Here is a 25,508-nt window from a genome sequence, read left to right as displayed (position 1 = left end):
TTTCCTGAACACCTGATAACCCCCCTGAGCACTCACTGACTCTCTGACACACACACACACACACACACACACACACACACACACACACACACACACACACACACACACACACACACACACACACACACACACACACACACACACACACACACACACACACACACACACACACACACACACACACACAGATATACCCAAGCTGTGTGTGTGCAGCATGGTTTTTTAAAGACGTCTCTGGATGCCCGCTGCTCTTCCTCGTAAGACGCAGAGGGAAAAGGAGATGTGGAGATGGTGACGGATAACTCTGAAGTGATAACTGTTTGTGACGAAGGGCTCTGGTCTGTCAAGTGGGCTCTCTGTCCAAGCAGGGTTTATCATACAAGTGATGACATCAGGGTTAAATTAAGTTTGCAGAATGCAGTTGTTTGTGGTTGAACATTGTCTCTTTGTTTGGGATGTTTTCGGTAGCAAATTATACCTCAGCATTTTGTAATGGCCTTAGAACAGTTATAAATACCAACGTGGACAAACGACGCAATCGGAAACTCCTCGCTCGCGAAGAGTGAAAACATTTCTCAAAGCTTCTGATGATCAACAGAAGGCCACACGGAGCAAAAGACAAACATTAGAAAGGCTCTAACACAACAGGCTGATGACAGGCAGACAGCGTGTTTCAAGCTCGCTGCTCCTCGGGCTAAATTTCTTTGTCTTGTGTGCACATCTGAAGCTTAAATCAATATTTTCCCTTTTGCAAGCAAGCGGCTTCCCAATGTTGTTCCTCCCATCCCCTTCTCCTCACCGTATTTGACAAAGAGATCTGGACTCGACGTTCATAAATAGTTACTTATGTAGTTAAGTGACCTAATGCATAGTTTAGCATAAGTGTTTAATCACCGTGTATGGAATCTTATATCATGTTGATATAAATGCATATATTTAAGCTATAGCTCACACCGTGGTATGCTGTGGTATTAGCTAAGGGTCATTTGAGAAACTCTTCATGGATAAAATAAGCTGACAGAAGTGTTTCTTTGGCTGATCCAGTTGTTGAATTCCTAACAGATTAAGTTGCTTATAATCCAACTTTATACAACCAGAGTTATATCCAACAGTTGTCACCTCACAGAAGACAAATGTACCAAAGATTTCAGTCGACTACCACGTACTTCTCTGTTCAGTCCATAGGAGGGAAGAAGAACGCTGAAATAATTCCTGTAGTTTGGTGTGTGTGTGCGAGTTATCGCCGAGGGATTTATGTAACAGTACTTCAAGCTACAAGGAGCTTTTTATTTAGTGTTGATATTGGCGGTCCCTGTGAGCGAACGGCTTTTAGTGTTTCAGAGCTCTGCTCGTGGCCGGAGGAGGAGACGCTGCTGCGGGGTGCAAATCCAACCCGCTGGCACCGATGACAAGCATTAAGAATAAGTTTATAAAAATCTTATTGCTGAGGTTGTTGTTTATGTAGGTCACATAGAAAGATCAGTACTCATGTGGGACTGTTTCATAACCAGTTAAGTTCCTTAATGGTGATAAATACTCTTTCCAGCTCCTTCCTATGACGATTTACACACCAATGTTCCGCTGTTAAGCGCTGGGAAGACTTAAAACCCTGGAAGAGGTGATAATGACAGAATAAATACATTTATAAATAAATAAACAAATGTACATTTTTATTTGCTGCTTTACAAGCAGGAAAATTTGAGTCCCCTTAAAGTATAATCCACCTCTTTCACCTTCCTAACACACACACACACACACACACACACGCACACGCACACACGAGAGAGACAGGCACCAGGTGGGATCTGTTTTTTTACAGCCACAGAGTGAAGTCGACTCACTTTCTCATAGGAACACAGGCGTGACCTCCGACCTCTCCTCTGGGAGACCTTTGACTCCGAGGTGTTGGTCAGAGAGCACGCTGGCTGGATTTTGAAGTCGGGTTTATCTCTCACGCAGTGTGTCTTCTCCACATGGAGTATCACACACATTCACTTTCGTGTGTGTGTGTGGTTTTGTGTAATAGAGAAAATGGCATGTGCTAGATCAAAGTTTTTTTTTTTTTTTGAGACCATAAAAGGGAACGTGGGAAGTGTCTGCTAAGGATTAACCGATATGGGATTTATAATACCAGTTTTTAAGCATTAAAATTCATCTTTTAGATAAGACACTATTTTTTGATTTAGTTTGCAAAGAGTGAGCTCCTTTTCTGGAATGAGTAATATAAACACACAACACAAAAAACACTTAAGTCCTCCAATTTAGCTTTAATTATACAGTGTATACACACACACCACTGCCCAGCTATCGCACATTTATGCAACTTATAGGAAATAGCGCACATCTCTCATCAACACTGTCATTCTTAGTAGTAATAGGTGATCATACCGGGTTTCTAGTATCCGTATACTGTGTACTTATTGTACTATGTCGTCATTATCTGTTTTTTTCCAGCAGCCTCATGAGTGCTAACAGCAGGAGCCGCAGCTGTTGACAAATACATTATTTACCACTTTTATCTGCTTACGTCTATGTTGCAGTACGGTTATATTGTGCCTATAAATGCCATATAGGGGGGACTTGGAGGAAAGTGAAATAAAAACCTTATTTTAGCAATACTGGATTTTGAACACGGTATATAACTTTATTAAGCAAATAATAGGTGATATTTTGACTGTTCAGGATGAAAAAACATTTCTATTCAGTGTAATCACAGAGTAAATCACTGAAACTTTTATTGGCAGAAGTCGATTATTATTATGTGTGTCATAAATAGTCCTGTCTTACAAGTTTAGTCACAGGTATCGTGTGTGTGTGTGTGTGTGTGTGTGTGTGTGTGCGCGCTGATGCCTCTTCCTGGCATAGTGACAAAAGGCACACACACTACAATACCATATTGGTCAATACACACACAGTAATTACACATTAGTTAATTAGGATCAGCGTTAGAGGTGTGTACATGCACCGTTTGTTAACCCACTATATAAACACATTCCCACAGTGATAGAAGTAGTCCAACATCAAACCTCAGTTGATGGTATCGCTGTGTGTGTGAGAGAGAGACAGACAGACAGACAGCGGGTAGCGCTGCTGTTGTGTTCGGTGACATACTGCTGCATTAGCATTTCCCGTCAGCCCGAGTGCCTTTTGCGAAATAATAAAAGCTGTTGGGGATTATTACAATCAAAGCTGCAGAAAGTATAAACAGAACAGTTTGTTCTAGTTTTTGCCACATGACAATTTCTCCTTTTTGGAAATTTAGCTGAGACGCTCAAATAAGCTTTAAAATGACACGCTAAACATGGCGAGGTCAGGTTTGTGCCCTTTAGAAATAATTGCTCCTTGTTTTTTTATTTGTCAAATGAAGCCAGCATCAATTACAGAGAACATCTCTTTTGCATTGTTTGTGTAAGCACCAGCACCTCATGTATTATTGAGTGAATTATTGTCTTTTACAGCTTTAAAGATAAGTCACACCTTTCACAATCGGTTATTAAGTTTTGTGTGTGTGGCATTCGTCCAAGTATGCCGTGGAGTCATTGTGCAAGTGGTTGTTGAAGGTAGTAGTTCATTTATAAACTATCCACTACACACTATTACTACTACTTCAAGACTACACCTCCCATCATTCACCCAAGCAGCCTTGTTCGATGACATTATCATAGTGGCAGAGACTGAGAGGTTTGACCTATTCAGTGTAGTCAGAATGCAGTTGAGTGATTGATTGATTGAACAGTGATGTATTATTTTTTGGAGCGTAGCAAATGTTAGCAAAAGGCCACACAAATATTAAGAGTTTGGAAGTGTTCTTCTGGAACATGCCTTGGAGGTGTGAGGGAACATGGCTGTTGTTCTGGACTTGAGCTCCAGTAACGTCTGGAGGTATGGGAGTGTAGGATTGGACCATGGCCTTGATAAATGGTGGTTTAGCACTGGACTTTGGCTTGGACATGCAGGAAATTTGGACCGGACTGTACCATGTACCTGAGGAACGGGGGGAGGAGGACTGCTGCACTGGACTTGAACTACATGCGGTTGCACTTGTACCGGACAGCGGGTTAATTATCCACCGCTGGCTCTTAGCTGGGCTTTGTTTGAACCCAAGTGGACCAAAATCTCCACAGTAACAGTTACCAACAGTTACGCAAGCTTGACTACGGCAACCGTCAATGACCCACATTCCAGCAGTAAATCACAACACACACATTCCCAACTCCACCCTCGCCTATCGAAACTACGCTCAGTGTTTCCACTCTGCCCGACTGTGTCTCTATCAGGCGTGGGACCTGGGTGAGAAAGAGCTGAGGAGAGAGAGGAACCATTAGTTTTTTATTTAAAGAAAGAAGAAGAAAACCTTTTCATCAGCATTCCTCTCTTTTTTTCCTACTCTCTGTCCAGTCAGTCCTCACATCTACTAAACTACTAAATTGTGTAAATCGTTGCCTCAAATCACCCTGCTCTCTCTTTCACACACACACACACACTCACACACCCTCGTTTGGCCACTTGTCTATCCCGCTGAAACGCTGAGAATTCAAATTCAAATTTGCTTTGTTGGCGTCCTGACAGGAAAGATACCTTCGTTGTACAATAACCACAGTCAGGGGATTTCCACTTCGGAAGGCACAGCATCCTCTTCTAACATCACGAATAAGGACAAGTTTGTAAGCAGTAAAACCTTAAAGAGATTTGTATGCAAGGTTCAAGGCTATATATTGTGATGTCGTGACTCCTCTTATTTTATTGTGTTTACGCTACTTTGCACATGGTTGCTACCATATTACTGTGACAGTTTAGCATCCGGTTTGACTTCGCTGGGATGGTACATGATCGTTTCCGTCCTGGTTCAGTGTTTTTTTTCCTTTTTTTTTATCGCTGAGAGCAAGATTATATCGCCTATTAGTTTTGAGCACATGCTCGCTTTGTAATGTCTACAAGCTCCCTCGGAGATCTAAGGCTTTCCAAATGGCAGCTACAATGAAATATGAGGCCAGTTTTACGGCTGAACCTTAACGAATGCACACACGCATGCTGTGTCAGCACCGTGATACATATGATTATAGCAGCACTGGGTGTGTATGTTTTTAAGACATTCTTGTTCCGTAGTACACTACAGAAATGTCAACATGCAGGCAATAGATTTGCATCTACATGCGCGTACAGTGTAGATAGCCCTGGGTGTGTATTTCAGCCGGCTGCTTTCACATCCAGCATCGGCACTGGCTGTGCTTGAGCCGGTCTAGGGTGTGTTTGTGTAAGAGAGAGCGGTTTCCTCAGGCCAGCACCGTGAGAGAAGTCTAAAACACATTTAATGGCAGCGCTTTATTCATGAACCAGGAAGTAAGGACATGTCCTGGAAAGAAGTTATGTCTGTTTGGTCATTATTATAGGGACAATAAGAATTTCCTTGCAAATAAGCTGCACCCAAGTAAATTAAAAATAATAAATCGGAGTTATATGATTTGAATACATTCCCTAGAATTAACACCACACACAGACAACCACAACCACCTTTCAATGGAAGTTTTTAGGAAACAACGTTATTGAAGTCGGTAGCAGTGCACAGAAGTAAGTGAAGGAGGTTTGAAAACCAGGTCGGCGAATGACGAAAGCAACCCTTCTTTTCTTGACGTCACACAACCTGCTGACACACTGCACTTCCTGGCTCTCAGCCAGTGTTGCTTCTGTTCTCCCGTGACAGTCGAGGCTGCTGAACAGTCACCTCACTGTCCTGGCTTGATGACGATCATCAAGGAGCATTTGAATCTGTTGGCTTGAAATGAATAAGTTCTCTTCCTTAATGCCAAACATATTGTCAGTTAACAGGTTTTCGTATGCATGTAAACATTAACGTACTGAATGTAGAATGTATTTCTGCACTTAAAAAAACCACCCACCTCCAGTTAACAGTTTGTAAAATTGTCTCGCTCTCTCTTGGAACAGGACTTGGAGTTCCACGGCGTGATGCGGTTCTACTTCCAGGACCGCGTTGCCGGCAACTTCGCCACCAAGTGCATCAGAGTGTCGAGCACCGCGACAACGCAGGACGTCATTGAGACGCTCGCCGAGAAGTTCAGACCCGACATGAGGATGCTGTCCTCGCCAAGATACTCGCTGTATGAGGTCCACGTCAGTGGCGGTGAGTCCCATAAACTGGGGATAAGAAGAGAGATATCTTAACAATTCAGTGTTTCAATGTTAGGAATAATAATACTATGACATAGTGGACTCTCAGATGAACTGGTGTGTCTGTATGTATGTGTGTGTGTGTGTGTGTGTGTGTGTGTATATTAGAAGAGCGTCAGCTGGACCTGGACGAGAAGCCTCTAGTCGTTCAGCTGAACTGGAACAAAGACGACAGAGAAGGCCGCTTTGTCCTGAAGAACGAGAACGACATCCTCCCTAAGGTCGGCTGCTCTCTCTCTGTTGTTGTCTGTTAACCAGGTCGAGTCGGTTCACTAGTGAGCGGACTCATCCGTTCATTCATCCGTCAGAAAAAAGATCTCCTTAAAGCACCTAAAGCTACTGGCAACATACCTCATCTAGCATATCTGGATACATGTTGGTATTTGGAGACATTTTTGTGTACTTGATTGGGACGATTGGACGAATGCAGACCTCTCATGTTGAGATGTTTCCTGCAATACGATCGAGTGAAATATTTAATTTGACAAAGTAAGATATGTGTAAGATGATTAAAGAAAATCCTCTTTTCCTCATTCAGTTAGTTCACTCCCCTCGTAGTCTCTTAGAGCACCTCATTAACGCTTCTTCCCCTCTCTGCCAGAAGAGTCAGAGTAATGGTCCAGAGAAGGAGAAGGACGGCGTGATCCAGAACTTCAAGAGGACTTTATCCAAGAAGGAGAAGAAGAAGGAGAAGAAGAGGGAGAAGGAGTTCGCCCGGATCCCCGATGGAGACGAGCAGGCGCTCATCCGGGAGGACGGGTAAGACTCACTCGCTCATCCATCTTACTGTCTTGCCCTTATACATCCTCCCAGCCCTTGGAGAGGATCTCATTTTTTTTTTTTTATTATGCCAAGAAAAGCACAAAAAGCTCTAAAAGAGGAAAGAATATTCGACCTTTCCGTTTCTTCATCTATCTTCTTTTTTCTCCCTCACCTATTCTGTCTTCTCCCCACGTCATCCCCCCCCCCCCCCCTGTGGTTTAGGGAAAACAGTCGCCTGGCGGCAGAGGTTTACAAGGACATGCCGGAGACCAGCTTTACCAGGACAATCTCCAACCCAGAGGTGGTGATGAAGAGGAGACGCCAGCAGAAACTGGAGAAACGCATGCAGGAGTTCATGAGCAGTGACGGGAGGCCTGACTCAGGTACTTGAACTGTTCATGGAGCCTCTAATGACCCCTTTAAAAAGACAACAACACACACACACACACACACGTGTATCCAGACCATTTCCTTCCAAACCCAGCTTGAAAACAAGCCAATGACATCACCGACAGAACAGTGTTGAGGCATAGATCCAGATAAGGGAATGAAGAAACATTCCCTGGAGCTTAATTGGATTCTTTATTATGAAATGTAGGAAAAGTCTTCCTCTAACTGGCTGTGTGCCCAGACGCAGCACCCAGGCACGTCGGTCGTAGTCGAAGGAGTGATGAAGAGCTTGATGGTTTCTTTGTAAGAGCTCTCTGCAGAGATTGGTGAACTTGTTATAAGGACAACCATCTCTGCTGCACCTCCGAGTTAAAGACATAACGGCCTGCCAAGACAAGAGAGCACTTGAGCAATCCGAGACACATAGGAGTAGCATCATTTTCTTTGATGAGGCAAAAAAAGTGTAACTGTTCAGCCTCATTCTAGACCGTTTATAAGATTTGATGGTGTCCAGAGACACAGTTGACCAGAGTACAGTAGATTAAGAGTGGGGATGTCATCTTCCCATTGAGCTAGATTAATGAAAAGTAGCAACAGAAAAATGCAGATAAGCTTGAATGAGATTGAGGCAGTTATACAGGCTTTTGTAAGAAGACTTTATCTAACTGAGGTGGAAGGAGTCTCTGTGCTGAACCTGGAAAGAACAAGTAGCACCCAGCTAACAGCATCCCTACTATGTAGTATGTAGCACAGCGTTTGTGGAAATGACAGGGATGCCTCACAGCAGTAGGAGCCAAAAGACTGATCAGGATTTAGGGAACGATAAGTGGAGCCAAATCTAAAAAGAATCTGCTCCCAGAGTGAATATGACATCATGCAAAGTCCCGATGTCCTTGTGTGACTTCAAGAAAACCTGACGTGAACCCCAGAGAAAGTCTGCAGAGCGACTCGAACATTGTGCAGCGTGACGGAGCTCCAGAAATCTGCCAGGGGAGGCGGAAGAAGCTGAGGTGTTCTGCAGTTGTAATCACCACCAGTAGTGCTCATTTTTTTTTATCATCAGCTGGTCCACAGAAGACCATATGTCTGTGAGGGACGTCTCAAGCTGACGTGTTGACCCACACCAAAAGAAATATGTCCACGTTGAATGAACACAAACACGCTGGCTGGTTCGGGTGACTCACACACTACCTAATCGTTCTGCCAGACAGACAGATGGACCAGTGAACCCGACTCTAAAAACTGCTTTAACCACCGTCCCCACACACACACACGCACACACACACACACACACACGGTGGGACAGGGTGGCTTGCGGTTAGACAATGACGTTGTCTCAGCAGTAACTGCTATTTTGAACAAGCTCATTTTGTGTAATTGCCTCTGAAAAAAAACCCCGTTTGCTTTGCTGAAGACTCCCATGTGGGTTTTACGAAGGTGATCATTTCTAGTTGACACATCACGGTCACGCGGCCGCGCGTGTCCCCGGATGAAAGTGTGGTGCATTAAATGTATTTTACGAGTGCTACAGTAACTGCCCTCCATCTACTGGTTCTAGTTTTTTTTTTTTTTTTTTTTTTTTTAAGGAAAATGTAATTCAGCACTTTAACTTTCCTGTTCGGCGTATTCATGTCATATATATTCAAGTCGGTGTGCCTTCACGGAAACGTGTTGGGTTCTATGTCCAGAGGGACGTTTCCCGAAGGACTGATCATTACCGTTATTGAGTGGCATAGATGTTTCGAGCTGAGGAAGACATATTTTTTTTCCAGCGTCAGTGTTCAATAGTCGTAGACACACTTGGACAAGCAGACATGAGTACCAGCACGGGAGCAAACACATTCCTTTGGATGTGGACAGCAGCAACACGTATATAAGCAAAGCCACCTAAAAAATAAAATCAATATCAGTTCAAGTGTATACTATATTTACAATATAGCGGCTTCAGTCATCATAGAGGGCTAAAGCAGCACAGCATTTGTTAAGATAAGATCAAATAAGATAATCCTTTATTAGTCCCACAGCGGGGACATTTACAGGATTACAGCAGCATACAGTATAGAAGGGGGCATTTACTAACAAAATATGTGTTTCGTTCTTTCCCGCAGGGGGCACTTTGCGGATATATGCTGACAGTCTGAAGCCCAACATCCCATATAAGACCATCCTTCTCTCCACAAGAGACGCGGCCGACTTTGCCGTGGTGGAGGCGCTGGAGAAGTACGGGCTGGAGAAGGAGAACCCCAGAGAGTACTGCATCGCCCGGGTAACGACTCCTATCTCACTGCAACTCCTTCACCTTTTATCTTTGAGGACCTCATCATCTCAAAACACCTCCTCCACCCAAGCACAAACCAAAACCATCACATTTGTTCTGTTCCCGTACAAGTTAAACTACTTTTAGGAAAACTTGGCTTTAGAAATATGCAAGTTTTGTCCTTTTTTAAAATGTGTGACTTGCAAGCCCCTCCAGCTGCAGTGGATACCGTTCAACAAGATCACATTGAGATATACTGTACAGCACCTTATTTGTCATCATCTGACATGCAGAAATTCAAAAGGGAGTGTACTGCTGACCACTGCCCACTTCTTAACACCTACACCCTCTTACTTCTCCACTAAACACAACCTCGATCTTCCTTATCTCATCAATAAACACATCTCCATCATCCATCTCCCTTCTGAGAGGCTCTTTGCAGAGGACAGCCAAGGTCATACACACACACACACACACACACACACACACACACACACACACACATATAATGCACACAACGGACTGGCAGATTGAGACAGAATGCTGCTTGGCACTAAAACCTTTGGGAGGACTGCAATTGCTTTCAGACTGAGTGCTATAGCAGCAGCAGATGCTCTATGTCTACGTTTGTATGTGTCTGTCTTTTGGTGGGTGTGTGTGTGTGTCCGTGGCGGTGAACTTGGCTGCCCTCTTCACAGCCTCTCCAATATCTATCCTCTCAGATGGACTCTGGCTATGGCCAATCATATGAAATAACTGCTGCTCCCACAGCCACTACAGTGGAAGACTCTCCTGGGACTACACCACACACACACACACACGCACACACACGCACTGTTGATAGTCAGTAGCAATTTGCTGAAGAGACTAAAGCACAGGAAAAGTCCATTAGGTTAGTGAGCATGAGGAACAAGCACTAGTATTCTAGCTAGTAGCATGTCAGCTTGTGTGTGTGTGTGTGTGTGTGTGTGTGTGTGTGTTTTTAGGGGGGAGGGAGATGTTAACTGAGACTAAACTGGATGGAGGGATGTAGGACGGCTCTAGACTACAGTCTGCAGAACAACTGCAATATTTACAAAGCCTGAGAACATCATCATTTCATTAGGGAGGGGAAACCTATATCTTTGGCCTTTGTTCTCCAAACCAGTTCACACTGTTTGTAATGACTCATCGTGACAACATAAAAATGTGTGTTCTGCCATATAGGAGTCCATTTACATCCAGTACATACTGTACACTTCACACAATCTAATGTGTTGAATGAAGTTTAGTCATCTTATTAATCAATACGGCTTTAACTAAGCATCTTTATCTGTAAATCGTATAATCTTTCAGACACATTTAATTTACAGATATGCTCATTCTATGAGCGACAATCTACATCGTAGATGGATGAATAACACAAATCTTTTTTGCTCCCTTGTTTGTGTTTTGTTGTTGCATTTTTCTGCAATATTTGCTGTCACTGATAGTCGAACACATCTACAGAGTCACTGGCAGAATTGCATTTATGTATGTGCTTGAGGTGACTGATTTGTTTTCTGTGTCTTCTTCGCAGCAGGACGATAAGTCGGGCAAGGAGGCGATTCTGGACGATTCTGAGTGTCCACTGCAGATCTTCAGGGACTGGCCTGCTGACAGAGGTAACACACAAACACACACACACTTAGAAACATGCTCTCTGTCACACACACCTCACAAAAATTCTAAAAGTGTGCTTCTCCCAAGTTCAGTTGCTCTTCTCTTGCCTGCTACCGCCCCCTCCTGCTGCCTTGCAGCCATTACAACTGTGTTAGTAGCTCCTCACCTCTTTAGTCCTGTTGGCGAATAATACGACATTTCGGTGTGACATGCTAAAGTTTTTTTTTTGTTATGCCGTGTATCAGGATCGCTAGTGTTCCAGCTGAAGAAGAGACCCCCCGACTACCAAGGGAGGAAGGGAAGGAAAGTGGACGACAAAGGCCTGCAAAGGAAGGACGGCAGCAACAGCTCACTGCCTCCAGAGAAACTGCCTTACTTGGTGGAGCTGAGCCCAGGTAGAACCACAACACCCTCATGTCTGCCCCTGTATCTGGGATGTCTTAGGTCTAGTATGCATCAGTCGCTACCCGGAGGAGCGCTGCTGCTACGACAGGTAGCGGCCAGCAGGCTGCAGGGTAGCTGCAGTAGATAATATTCAGGGTTACTCAAAGGTTACTCGCGCTAATGTGAGTAAATCACGTGTGTTCTGTGGTTTCTGCTCCTTCCAGCACATCCACATCAAAACCACAGCAGGGGGTTAAGACTGGCTGCAGTGTGTGTGTGTATATATATATATATATATATATATGAGGCAGCTCTTAGAATCAGCTCAATTTACCTGCAGATGATGGTGTATGTTACCTCCGCTTCACTTCCATTCCACAACCCAAATTTGATATGGATGAAGTTCTATGCAGTTTTTTTTTTTCAGCTTGAAGTACAGAAGTATAGATCTGTAATAACAATCCAATGCGGAGTTCAGCTGAATTTAAGTGTGCACGAAAAAATCTCTGCATTACAAATCCTGCACCAGAAATGTAAATATAGTGACCCAGTTGAACAAGATGAATATGCCAGAATCCTGGAGGTACAGTTGACATCACACTGCTTTATGAACACTGACTGAATAAAAACCTTTAAAAAGAAAATGTCCTCTGAATCCCAAGGAGATTCCAGGTGGGTTTTTTTTAAACACCTGCCACATTTTACTCACTGTGGCCTCGTTTTTCTCGGCAATAAATAAGTCCTGCATCTCTATGGAAACGGCACGATCATGGCTAGAAGTGGGTAGAATTAAAATATGTCTTTTGTGCAGTACAACACAGTTATAATGTCTGAATTATAAGTAGACTGGGTAGGTTGAGAGGCTTGGAGTACAACAAAAGGTGAGTTGCTACAACAAAACTCCTGGAATGCAGTGAGGAAATCCCAGTATGGAGACACCAGTGTGATGCTTAAAAACAAATCTACCGAGGCATCTTGGGAAACAACAGCTTCACCTTGCTAAATGCGACCAGCACTAACTGCTTGTTTCTTGCTACTGACCCCCCCCCCCCCCCCCCTCTCTCTCTCTCTTGAGCTTCCTCTTTGTCATACGCCTCATGTCATTAACTTATTTGGGCTGATGGTGACCCAAACACTTCTCAGCAGTAAACTGTGGTGCTGAGGCGGTGTAGGGGAAAAGAGTGGGTCTGGTCCAAGGATATACCAACACATCTACATCATTCCCTGTCAGGTTGATCACAGTCTGTGGAAAAGATGGGACATTGATTTGGTGGCTCTCCCAAATAATGGGTGCTGGGACTATATGTATGGGTGTGTGTGAGTGAGTGTGTGTGTGTTTGGTCCTGCCTTCTTCATAACCAATTTAGATCAGTGCAGTGGCTTTGATTGGTGCGTTTTAAGGCTGTAAAGGAATGATTGCAGCTTCGGTTACCTGCAGCTCAATCCACCATATTCATTTAGAACGGTGGTTCAACTGATGTGCAGATCTTTGTTTAAGGTGTCATGTTAATAGGTTGGGTTTTTTTAGGTACATTTAGGTTATCCTTTAAAGTTCATTTAGAATTAGGACATACTGTCTGGTAAAATAGTATTGCATTATATCTAAAAAGTAGACAGTGAAAGGTGCTCAGGAACAGTGTGTGTGTGCGCGTGTGTGTGTGTCTATGCTTGTATGCCTCCATCCAAATAATGGTTTAACAAGGTAATGCTGCATTTTCCCTCCTTGCTGCATTTTCACCCTCTGCTATGTGTCTTTCTTTCCCACCTTCTTATGGCATGGTGTGTGTGTTTGTTTGTGTGTGTGTTTGTGGGGTCTTGTGCATGTGTCCTTCTTCCTCCGCACCTGCCTGCCTGTTTGCCTAGGGCGAGGGAATCACTATGCCTACTACGCCTATCGGCACCACGAAGGTAAAATAATGCACCACACCTCCTCTGTGTCTGTTGCAATGGCTGATGGGATTGAAGTTAGCGTCGCCCTGGTTAGCTGGACAACAAGCCAATTGTATTTTTTGAAACAAGCTCTGTGGCAAAGCAAGATACTCTTCACAAAACCGCTTTTGTGGGATTTTAAAGCATGAATGCAATTGCCAGAAGTACAAAGCTAAGATTAGGCTATAAGGGAACGACACCACGGTCACACAACTTAATGTCACCACCGCTAAGATAAAGGCAGACTTTTAGTCTCATTTAGCCACTGGTTGGCAACCCATCTTTCATAAAAGCTCCAGAATCCCAAGAGGGGTGTTTACTGACACGTTTTGTGTCGTAGAACAAAAAGTTAATATGTCTGAAGCTTGTGTTAACTACAGAGCTTATTTTAGGCATCACACATTTAAGAAACACATTGACCTTGAGACGAGAATGTAAAACAATGCTGACTCCTTTCCGGGTTTTGGGACTCATTCCTGCAGCACTCTATAGCTACAACTATTAGCAATTTAGATTTAAGACCTCAGTTCCTTTATTACGTCAGTTTAAAGTAACTTTTTGACATTTTGCAATACATGTGCTTAGAGTTAGTTGAGAGGATTCATAACACTCAACTGTACGATAAATATGAAGCCGCTTAGCTTGCTTAGCTTAGCAAAAAGACTAGCTACCAAGGGCAGCAAAATCCACCTATGCTAAGCTAAAACAAGCCACCCGGCTGCTGGCTTTAGCTTCGTGTTTACCGTATGGACATGAGAGGTGTATCAATGATGTCATCTAACTCAGCGAGAAAGCAAATAAGTGAATTTCCAACGTAACAAAGGAGCCGGTTTATTCTTAAACTTCATTAAATCACTGGAAAGGCCAAGCTGTCCTAGTAGCCATGTCATATTAGCTTTTTTCTGTATTATTTTTAGAAGTTGGTTCTGAGGTTTTTCTGATGCCCTTTCATTTCCCCCCCAGAATTTCTTTCCCCCCCAGAGCAGCCAATGTTTCCCCCCTTTTTCTTTGGTGAACTAATATGCCGCTTTGCTTTTTACTAAACTCCTAATTACTAACGATCAATAATTGCTCTGCAGCACAACCAGCCCACCCACAGTTTATTTTGCCACTTTAGCAGTGCATTACTCACTGTAGTCCAATCTGTATTGGCTCCTTCCTGTCAGCTGTGTGTGGACAGTTGATATATGAGTGTGTGAGGCTGATTGTGTATACTACAGTTCCCTTGTGATGTGAGGAGATGCCCGGTGCTAAATGTGAGCGCTTGAATGTGTTTGTGCGCGCGTCTAGACGGGTCTGACTCCCGGGACAAACCAAAGCTGTACCGGCTTCAGCACAGCATCACCGAGGTGGGCTCAGACTGCACAGAGGACGGAGCCATCCAGGTAACTACGTCACAAAAAAACACGCTGGCAGTTCAGTCACTGCGAGCGAATAAAGAGTGAATTCTCCTCACTTTTTGGGTGACGAAATACAAACAAATTATTTGTGTCCAAATTAACATTTTGTTAACACTGGAGGTTAGAATATAACAGCAACTCATCAGCATTTACAGACACATATTACTGGACATGGATCATATTAACATAGGTTTACAAACATGGTATTATTGTTTATCCATGTATGTTATGACTGACAAAGGGCTCTTATTTGCCCTTCCAGTCTTTGAAAAATCCCCTCCTCCTTTCCCCCACCCCAGATGGCACATGGGTAAGACAACAAACGCCATTCTTGCGACCCATAAATGATAATGTTAGATCTGTGTAGATCTCTACAAATTTATCTGCAACATGCCAGTCATTTGTATATGCGATGCTAAACACCATTCGCATAAGAAATTGGGCCGCTGTCACTGGAGAAAAATAAACACGGCTTACATTTTTTATCTTTGTGGTATGTACACAAGTCAAAACAAAGACAAAGGACATGTAATCCGATTTCTGAGCAAAAATAAACTTTTCTATTTCAATTTGACTTAAAAGCTCCTGATGTAGTGTTCTTTGTGGTGACGTACCTGCACCTTGTTTGTCTCCAGCTGCTCGGCCCGGGGATCCTGCCCCACCACTGCAACCTCATGCACAGTGAAGGCATGGTGACCGTGACGCCTCACGGCCCGGACGCCGACACCTTCGTCGACGGGCAGCGGGTCAACGAGACCACGGTGCTGCGTTCTGGCTCCACCCTCCAGTTTGGTTCTGCGCACGTCTTTAAGTTCGTGGACCCGATGTTCGACCAGGGAGTGAAGAGGGAACCAGCCGCCATGATGAGGAGCCGACACAAGTCCGGGTGAGGGCAAGGAGGTGGTCTTCACCTCTAACGCAGCGCCGCTCTTGTTCTCTTTCCCCCCTATTCTCCCTCTCATCCTCTCGACTCACTGTTTTTCTCAAGTCTGTCAACATAAAAAAAAGAAAGAGGGTGTCGCTGTAGATGAAGGGAGGAGAGGATGAGGTTTGGAGTTGGCGGGAAGAGCGAGAGAGATGAAAGGAAAAGAGGGAGGAGGGAAGTCTTGGGGTTGGACCGACGGGGAGAATGAGGAAATAAGAGGAAGAGCGGAGGTCTAGGGTTATGGCAGGCAGGCTGCCCTCTAATCTGATCAACATGGCGTTGGGTGTGGCCTCCTGCTCGCTGTCGTTTCACACACTTAACAGGAGACAGAAAGAGGGAGCACACCAAATAAGAGAAGGGAGCATATGAGCTGGCTATGGATGCGTGAGAGACAAGAAAAAGAGGTTTTGAATCAGAATTGAATGGCCCTTTGATGACTCAATGGATGACTAACGCCGCAAGAAAGAGAGAGGTGTGTACTGTAAGTAAGTGACGCCGTGTTTCTGCCTGAATTGGTTCTTTCAAATAATCCAAGACTAGAAGCATTCTGGTTTCTCTTGTGTAGCTGGTCCTGTGTAGGTATTTTGAGGGCTACCATAGAACTTTCTGAAGTGTGTTTTAATGTTTTTAACATAGTTCAGGTGTAAATCCGTAAAGTGTAAATTAAAGACAAAATAAGGTTCATGGTCTTGAATATTACAAATCCTGCATTAAGCTTGGTTGTTTGTGTGTTCAGTAGCGAGTTGGACGGACACACAATGACAGTGTTTGGGTTAGTGTTGAATCAAGAGAGTGTTTGACTTATTTTTAAACCACAAATTGAATAATGACATGCGGTTAATCATATATTTAACTGTGCGGTCTGTAATGGGGCTCTCCCTCAGTGTTCCTCAGAGGGTTTGAGAGTCTCTTGTACCGGTTTGCATTCCAGCCAAAGGCCCCGTCAGGTGACTTTGATTAGCACCTTCAGCCAGCAGGAAGATGTAATCAGCAGGAAGGAAAAAACCTGCAGGCTCCGTTTCCTGTCAACTTTCTCTGAGTGTTTTGTTACCTTTTACTAATATGTTGTGTTCAGTCCATTCATTTCAGGTATACATTGGCACACCGTCGCATTTCTTTCTGTTTTGGCTCTGGCAGCATACTTGGAATGAGATCAGATGGGTTACTACTCTAATTGTTTGTCTGTTTATTTTAATTGAAATGTTGTGTGGGGACAGAAAGCTTTACTCCACGCTTTATACTACTTTCCAGCCTTTTACAACAGATGCATCAGATCAGTCATGGAGGTGTGTGGTATGTTCTCTACTGACAGCTAGGAGCCACACTCAGTTTAAATAGATAGCTCTGAACTTTATAGCTGTCTTAATCAATATATTACTAATGACTATGTATGTGAAATGGCCACAGATCACTCTCTGTCCTCTCCCTCAGCTCTGGGTAGCATTGTACAGTCTTTCAGCGCTTTGTTTTTAATTTATTTTCTGTTTTGGCGCGGCCTTTCGGCAGCCACAGGCAGCTGTTTTCAGCCCCACTGCACAGTGACTTCTCAAGACCAAACGTGAGACAAAGTTATTGACTAGTTAATTAACATTAAGAAACATCTGGCTGCTAAAGAGCCAGATATTGCCTCAAAGAGTTAGTGGAGAGCAAAAAAGATCCAGAAACACGACTCTATATGAATGCTGATGTTGCTAACATGTCTGCTGGATGTGTAAATAGATCGATTAATTAATAAAGTGGCTAAAATATTAATGATTTCTGCTTTGCATAAACAAGAAGTGGATCCCATTTGTCAATAATGTCAAATTTTACTTTAATTGGCCCAGCAATCTCTCCTTCTAGAGGTCAAATGGCATTTGTGAGTTTTTCCTGACTCTTTTAATTTGGAGGAATTTCACATTTCCCTAGAAAAGTCTCTATAATATCTGGCGAGTAACATTAACACCGGCTGTGGTTTTGAGCAGTGTCACCTCAGTCTGGAATAAAAGCCCGATGTGGTGGAAGTGGATCCCTGTGGTTGTCTGGGCTGCTGTCCAATGTTCTGCTGTACAAACTTACAAGGCTACCTAGTTCATTTGAGCCGGAGACGCATCACGATGTTTGGGAACGATCAGAGCCACGGTTTGGCACAAACGGCAGATGTTTTTTGTTTTTTTAAAGAACGGAGCGCTTTGGCACCAGGTGCTGCTGGCGGTTGAACAGATGATCTTGTAGCATACGAGTGTTCAGAACTTTAATCTACCAGATGTCTGGAAAGAAACATAATCTGCCGCCGCGTGTGTTTTGATTTGATGTTGCCAGCATCCTCTTATCGGGGATGATTTTGAAGCTAAATATTTTCCAATCATTCTAAAGTGTACTTAATAAACATGGTGGTTCTGTTTTGTGAAGTTCTTTTGATTTGCCAGTAGATGCGTCTTTGCTTTGGTTTGTCCGTTTGTTGGACTTGGTCGTGATTGATAGAACAATCAGGCTTTAGCAATCGCAACCGACTTGTGTTCCAAAGCAATGAAGCAATGGGAGATCTCTGCGCTTTGGCACGTGCAACTCGTTTAATAGATGGAAAATGTTACAAAATAAGTCATTTCTGGAAATGTGGTTTAAGATGGACAATCGGTCTCGTTTCTCCATCCACCCGTCAGCGAAGTCTAGCTGTTAATGGTTTTAACCTACTTTGGCTGCTTGAGGTTATTGTGTATGTGACAAAGGCACAGAGCACGAAGGCTTTGTGTTGGGGCTGTACTGTTTGTTTGACATTAATGCCCTCCTGACATGTGGGGCGTGAAAAGCCGAAGCCTGTCTTTTAAACCCGCCTGCTGTCACACTCAATTACTGTCACTTAAACACACACACACACTCAGCATACTGGCTTTGCTGCAAACAGTGCTCAGTCAGGTGTGACGTGGTCTCTCTATGTCTAATTAGACTGTTATGTAAGTGTGTGTGCATATGTGTAAAGCAAACGTATCCATCTGCATGTATTCGTGAGTCATTCATTTTCTCCATCTCTGTTCCAGCTCTCTCCTCCCAGACGAAGAGTTAGATAAGTGAGTGTGTGTGTGTGTGTCTCTGTGTGTGTGTGTGTCTGTCTGTCTGTCTGTGTCTGGATTAAGTCTGAGTTTTTGTCGTTGTCAGTAATGAGAAGTCAGATGTGGAGAGCACAGCTCCTCAACTAAACCGCTGCATGTGTGTCTCTGTGCTGCAGCAGTGTACCAGAAACCACCTTCGATCTTCACGGAGACGTCCACAGTGGAGCTGCGCTGCCCACGAGCAAGGTAACGCACACACACAAATCAGGAGAGAAAAAGAAGGAAAGGTGCATCCATAGTTCTTTTTTCCAACTAAAATGAATTGACAGCTTGCATACTTACGTGTAATTTATAATGGTAATGCACGGTGACACACATAACAATATATTTACCATATTGACTAATCTGCTGATTACTTTCTTGATTAATCAGTTAATTGTTTTGTCGACCAAATGTTTGTTTTGTCCAATCAAAGAGATTAAATAAAGTTATACAAAACAGATAAAATAGCATATCTTTGAGTTTGTGTAGCAATGTTTGACAGATTTGATGATCAAAATTGCTACAAAATACGAATGTTGATTATTCGACTTATTGTAGCAGCTCTAGACACGTATATCTAAAACTAAATCTTTGATGACACATTCAATGCATATCAAATTGGCAGCGCCTCTATGTATGTTTGCAATATGTTAAAAGCTATTTTATAGAACAAATAGAGATATTTGATCCATTGGAGAACCAGGAAACTGTAAAAGCAGCGTTCTTTGCATGTTGTGTTAGTAGTTCTAAGAGTGTGACTGAAGCTTCATAACGCACGAGTCTTCTACATCTTATCTACATCTGTACTGTGAAATTAAATGTTGACGAAGCTGCTTGACACTGTGTGGTGTGTGTGTGTGTGTGTGTGCAGAGCTCAGGGAAGCTGGAGATGGAGCGCGGCATGGTCAAACCCATGATCAGAGGAGAGCAGCAGGACAGCAGGTGAGACACTCTTCTTCTTCCTCCATCTTTATCCTCTCTCCAGTCCTCCTCTCCTCAATCTCTGTTCTTCGTGTTATATTCCCTTTATCATGGTGCCACTTTGTCTCATCAGGTCTCAGGACGTTTCAGTAGACAGAACAGAGCTGACTCTGCCAGCCGGCATCGAGTTCAGAGACAACTGTAAGTATTAGTGTCTCTCTTTCTGTTCCGCCGTGTTAGTGAACCAGTCAATAGCTGGAAACTATTGAACCCTCTTTATAACTGACTGATTCTGCTGACCTAACTGCTCTAGCAGCAGGGGTATGCAAGTAATGTCTCGTATATTTATACACACACACACATGGTAAATGTAAGAATATAGTAAATGTGGGTCACATTTCCTCTCACCCGGCTGTCTGTATACATTTGCAATGCAGAGTTAGTGTATTGTTCCTTCTTACAGCTCTGTACAGGGAGGCCTGGTGACCTCAGGAAGACATTATTCCTTTTGAGACATTAATATGACTTCCATAAACAGACGGAGAGAAAATGAGCACCTAGTCTCAGGCTCCAGATTACATTTTTACATTGTGTGTCCCCCTCGTGTTTGTTTGGCAGGAAATCAGCTGGATCACTTTAAAGCCTAAAGGCTTTGTTTCCTGTAATTGCACCGAGATAACGCAGTCAATATTTTTATGTTTAAAGATGATAAATTGAGCACTTAGAGTGAGGGTAAACCAAAGCTCAATTTGACAGTTGCCTGTTTTCAGAAGAGCTGTTTCGTGGGTTAAACTGCTAAAGCTGGAGGAGACTTATTTCTTATTCTCTGGCTGCATTCACACCAAATCACACTGTAAGAAGTGGTGCGAGAAATATATCTGTGTGGTCTGACAGTCTGATGCTCTGTGTGTCCATCCAGCCGAAGACACCTTCCTGTCCGCCATCATCAACTACACCAACAGCTCCACGGTCCACTTCAAACTGTCGCCCACCTACGTCCTGTACATGGCCTGTCGCTACGTCCTGTCGCCGTCTTACCGGCCCGACATGTCGCCGTCTGAGAGGACGCACAAAGTCATCGCCATCGTCAACAAGATGGTGAGCATGATGGAGGGAGTCATCCAGGTCAGTAACACTTCTTTTCTAATCTTTTTTGTGTGTGTGCGCTGTGGTAGTTGAAGATGTATTAATTTGTGCATTCTCTCCGTGCGCTCTGCTCCTTAATAATGCTGTTATTTATGTATTTCATTCCACTCTTTTGTTGACATTTTGTGTGCTTAATTCCCCCCCAACTCACTGTTTTCTTACAAACTACTGTACTTGTAGTTGTGTAAGTGTTTGTATGTGTATTTTTCTTGCAGCTATCTCGCCACAGTTACCTCTGTTGCACCAGTCTGTGTTTGTCTACCTGTTCGTTTTTAAATGCTTGTGATGTGAAGCAACATAGTGTATGCTAAACTTCAGTTAGCATGGCGCTGTCACTGACCATTATAGCTGGAGTTTTTAGGCAACAAATGCGTAAACCTTTTAGAACGGCATAAAACTGAGCGACAAGATTGGCTATTTCTATATAGTTCTTCTTAAAGCTTGTCATCTGGTGCTTGGAGAGACTACAATCAACACAAATAGACAGTTCCTTGTAATAGCTGTAAGTAAAAGTAGTAATACCACAGTGTAAACACAGTATTACCATCAAAATGCACTTTAAGTACCATAAGTAAAAGTACTCATTCTGGAAAATAGCCCGTTTCAGAAAAATATCTATAATATTACTTGTTGTAGCTGGTAAGGTTGGATCTAATTTTTATTTAACTATGCCGATATGTGATACAGTAATGTATTAGTTAATTTATACACATTTTTGTTAATTTGTATTCTCAATCAGAAAGAGTAAAACGTACAATATTGGCTTAAAAAATGTAGTGGATCAGAAGTATTAAGTACAATTCTGAGTTACTTTACTATTTCCATGTAATGCTCTTAAGTACAGTACTTGACTGAATGTAGTTACGTTCCATAACTGGAAACAAGACCAAGCATATAACACCAGCTTTCAATACAGTTTTTCATACGCAGTGTTTTTGTTTCTTATTCATCAGCGTTGCAGCTCGATACGCAGCCCCACTCAACATAGTGTTTGCTAACAGCGCTGGCATGAAGACTAATGTCATTTAAAATCATGCATGTTAAAAAAAGTGAAGCACAGGACGTTGGTAGATCGTAGGATTAATGAAAATATTCTCACACACTCGTTAAGTCTGAGGCTCAGTAAAAGCCAATCCTTCTTGTATTAGTGCCATTCACTTCTATTTGTTTATCGTTGCTGTGATATGCAGTGAAGTCATGAAAGAAAGCGCACAGAGTGGACGGTAAGACTTAATCTATTTCCGTCTGTATGTTGCAGGATTTTAGTTTTCTAGATTTTTCGGGGAAATATTTTTAGCTTCTGAGGAATGTTGAACCTTCTTGCTTCAGACGGGCTTATATAACAGGCTTTAAAACGAGCTTCTCTGGGATGTAGAGAACTTAATAATAGTAGAATGATTGTGACCAGCTTGCCTGTGTGATACGCTGGAGATGGTCTCACGCTTGTCCGCTGCTTTGCATCCTTAAACGTCTTCACTGCATTACTTTATTAATGTCCCCCTTAATGGATTGCACGCAGCGTTTTTTTTTTTAAACATTAGTGTGCGAGTATCAAATGAAGTGTTTTAACTTTGTGTCATCACAGAGAACGAGGTCAACATTATCTGATGGTGTTGGTCCCAGGTCCTCTTTATACTGAGACCACATTTCACATAAACTCCAGAGCTTATTTCCACTAAGAGGGTGTTACTCTCGCCAGTTACTCAAAAAACTGGAAGCTTTAGGCAGAATTTCCCCCATAACATTCCTGTTTTGTGCTGTAACGCAATCCAACAGACTCTGCAGTGTGTAATGGAGTGCAGAGCTTGAATTTATTTTCGTTATCGGTCACTTTCTGGTAAATTTACGGCTGTCTCAAAAATGTTTACCGTGTATATTTTAATGACTTTCTTCAAGGATTCATTTTCCATTTTTTTTGTTTTTTTTAGCGCTGCACATTTATACACCTTCACACTCGTTAAGCTCCTGTTTACACTTAGCTCAATTATTTCCAGCTGGTATACAGAACTGAAGCTCCACTTCTTAAAAGCAATTTTTATTCAGTTTTAAGCATCATAAATCCAGTTAGGTTTTTGGTAATCGGTTCATTTTTAATAGTATAACATGGCTCCATGTTCTTGCCCGTTTTGATGATGGATTTTATTCTAAAGGGATAATTTGGATGTTTTGGAGTGGGATTGTATGAGATACTCATCAATAGTCAGTGTATTACTTGCAATAGATGGCCGTCGGTACACCCGCAGTTTGTAGAAACCAGCAAGAGTACCAGCACGGGAGCAAAGCAATGTACTGCAACACGTGTTTCAGACTCCCAGTTTAAGTGTACGCTATATTTAGAATGTTTTCACCACTTTACCTTGCTGTCTCTATGCTCTCTTCAAAGCCACGAGACTCTGTGGACAAAAACAGTCATTGTTCCTTTTAGAACACAGAATATACGGTTCTACCGCTGCCTTGATCAGTTAGTTGGTGTTATTGTTGGTATTGATTTTGGTGTTTTTGAAGGGTTAGTTCAGATTCACCATAGGAGTCCGATGACCGTCTGCCAGCAAGGTAAAGTGGTGAAAATATTGTAAATGTAGTTTACGCTTTAACTGACTGAACTGATGTAAGAACCTCAAACAACCCCACTTCAATAAATCTGAACTATCCCTTTAAGCGGACATTAAAGAAATCTCTAAAAGCCCTAAACCAATGTTGATAGATTTCACAAACACCCTGTGGGATGTTTTCTTGACCAGATGTGGTTTTCAGCTGACCGTCTCCAGTTTTGTTCTTTAACTGATTCAAGATGTCTTCACATTGTAAACCATGACCATGTCTGTGTCAAAGTGTGTGTGTGTGTGTGTTACATGGCTGTGTCCATACTGTAGCTGTTGACGTGTTTTCTCTCTGTCCTGTAAACGTGTCCTCTTCCTCCTCTTCCTCTTCCTTCCATCCAGGAGATTCCTGAAGGGGATCAGGTAGGATAGCACAATAGCACACCATGATACGGCTGCTACAGACTCCTCTCTCTCCCCCTCTCTCACCCTCTCTCTCTCACTCTCACTCTCTCTCTCTCGGTGTGGGCGACATATATGAAATAGATGAAATAGTGATTTGAGCTTTTCCTCTTCTCTGTGCCAGTGGAATGGGTCAAACCGATCACCCACCTTAAGAAACAAGGATTTTAGTATGGATTCATATGGATTTTGAAAAGGATGAAAAACAAGTTTGTCTTAAAAAAAACAACCAATTGTATACAGCAAGAGCGGAAACAATTAATTGATTACTTTATTGACAGAAAATGACTGAACAAAAAAAGCTATTTCAATTGGCTCTTTCTGGCTTTGGGAAATTGTGATGCGCATTTTTGTTGTTTTTTTCTGGCATTTTATAAAGTAAACAGTTAATTGATAAATAAATTTTTTTTTAAATAATTTATCAATTTAGCAGACATAGTATGATGGATAATATACTATCCATTATATTATAAAGTATAAGACAAATAACATATAGAACATGTTTTTAATACATTATTTAATCCATTGTTGTTGATGACATTTCTATTCTTTGTGTATTATCTCCTTGAATCCTTAAACATTAAGTCATTTGGACCAATTCAACCTTATGTTGCATCGTGCACATTTGCCTTTATTTTGGATTTTTGCCGCAGTGCTTGGCAGCAAAAGTATTTTCTCTTCAGCTGAACACTTTGACCCACACGGAGATTTCGGTCACAGGGAAATAGTTGCATCACTCTCAATTCCTGACGTTCCTTTGAAGGCAAACCAGATCCCATGTTCACGATTTAAAATGTAAAATGTAAAATGTCGCCCCAACCTCATCAACGTCTTGGCTCTTCTTTGAATCTCTGCCTCTCCACTCAATCTGTACCTTTCTCTCTACTTTTGTCTGCTGTTTTTTTTTTGACCAGCCCTTCATTGTTGCTGCTGCTTCTTTTTCTCCATTTTAACAGAAATGTAAAATAAAGCCATAATAATGCGTCCTCCCACAGCTGGAAAACTAAGCAACAACAGCAACATCAACCCAACTAATTCCATTCAGCTTCCTGGACCTGCTTGGTACTAAAAATAAACAAAAACAGCAAAACCAAAGCAACCACTCTCTTCCACCGTTGCTCCACCTTTAATTCTGGCATCCGTCTTGTGTGACATCATGTCTTGCTTCTACTACTCCGCAGCGTGGATGAGAGACGAGTCGCTCCTCCTCTGCTTTATTTGTCTGTTTGGAAGTTCATTTAACATGTTCAACCATCTGTCCATGTTTTAAGTGTTTCCTCAGTGTTTTATTGTCTCGTTTTGGATGCACTCGGCTCCATCTCTCATTCTCTGGCTGTTCTGAATGAAGGTTTTGTTTGATTTGCGTTTTTTTTCAAGGTGGGGATAGATGAGTGCCGGGGAGCGAGCTTCGCACATTCCTCCCTCTCTGAGTGGCGGGTATATTAACCAATCAGCTCCTCACACACTGAGCTCTCTCCTCCCTGTTGATCTCAG

At 42.7% G+C, this 25,508-nt stretch overlaps 1 protein-coding gene across 1 annotated transcript in view; it reads left to right on the top strand.

Moving 5' to 3' along the window:
- LOC306711887 (afadin-like) overlaps nt 1–25,508 on the top strand; it is an 88,548-nt gene that overhangs the window by 22,827 nt on the left and 40,213 nt on the right. Inside the window, 15 exon segments of the mRNA XM_079180962.1 lie at nt 5,944–6,139; nt 6,295–6,407; nt 6,788–6,945; nt 7,171–7,331; nt 9,447–9,604; nt 11,154–11,238; nt 11,482–11,631; nt 14,840–14,934; nt 15,585–15,835; nt 18,892–18,921; nt 19,080–19,149; nt 19,817–19,887; nt 20,000–20,067; nt 20,786–20,991; nt 23,955–23,975. Coding sequence (XP_079037088.1) covers nt 5,944–6,139; nt 6,295–6,407; nt 6,788–6,945; nt 7,171–7,331; nt 9,447–9,604; nt 11,154–11,238; nt 11,482–11,631; nt 14,840–14,934; nt 15,585–15,835; nt 18,892–18,921; nt 19,080–19,149; nt 19,817–19,887; nt 20,000–20,067; nt 20,786–20,991; nt 23,955–23,975 — 1,833 coding nt within the window.

The sequence above is a fragment of the Pholis gunnellus genome, assembly GCF_910591455.1.
Source record: "Pholis gunnellus genome assembly, chromosome: 19".
In the NCBI taxonomy this organism is placed as follows: domain Eukaryota; kingdom Metazoa; phylum Chordata; class Actinopteri; order Perciformes; family Pholidae; genus Pholis; species Pholis gunnellus.
The sequence above is the reverse complement of the archived record's forward strand: the minus strand, read 5'-3'. Positions and strand labels throughout refer to the sequence as shown.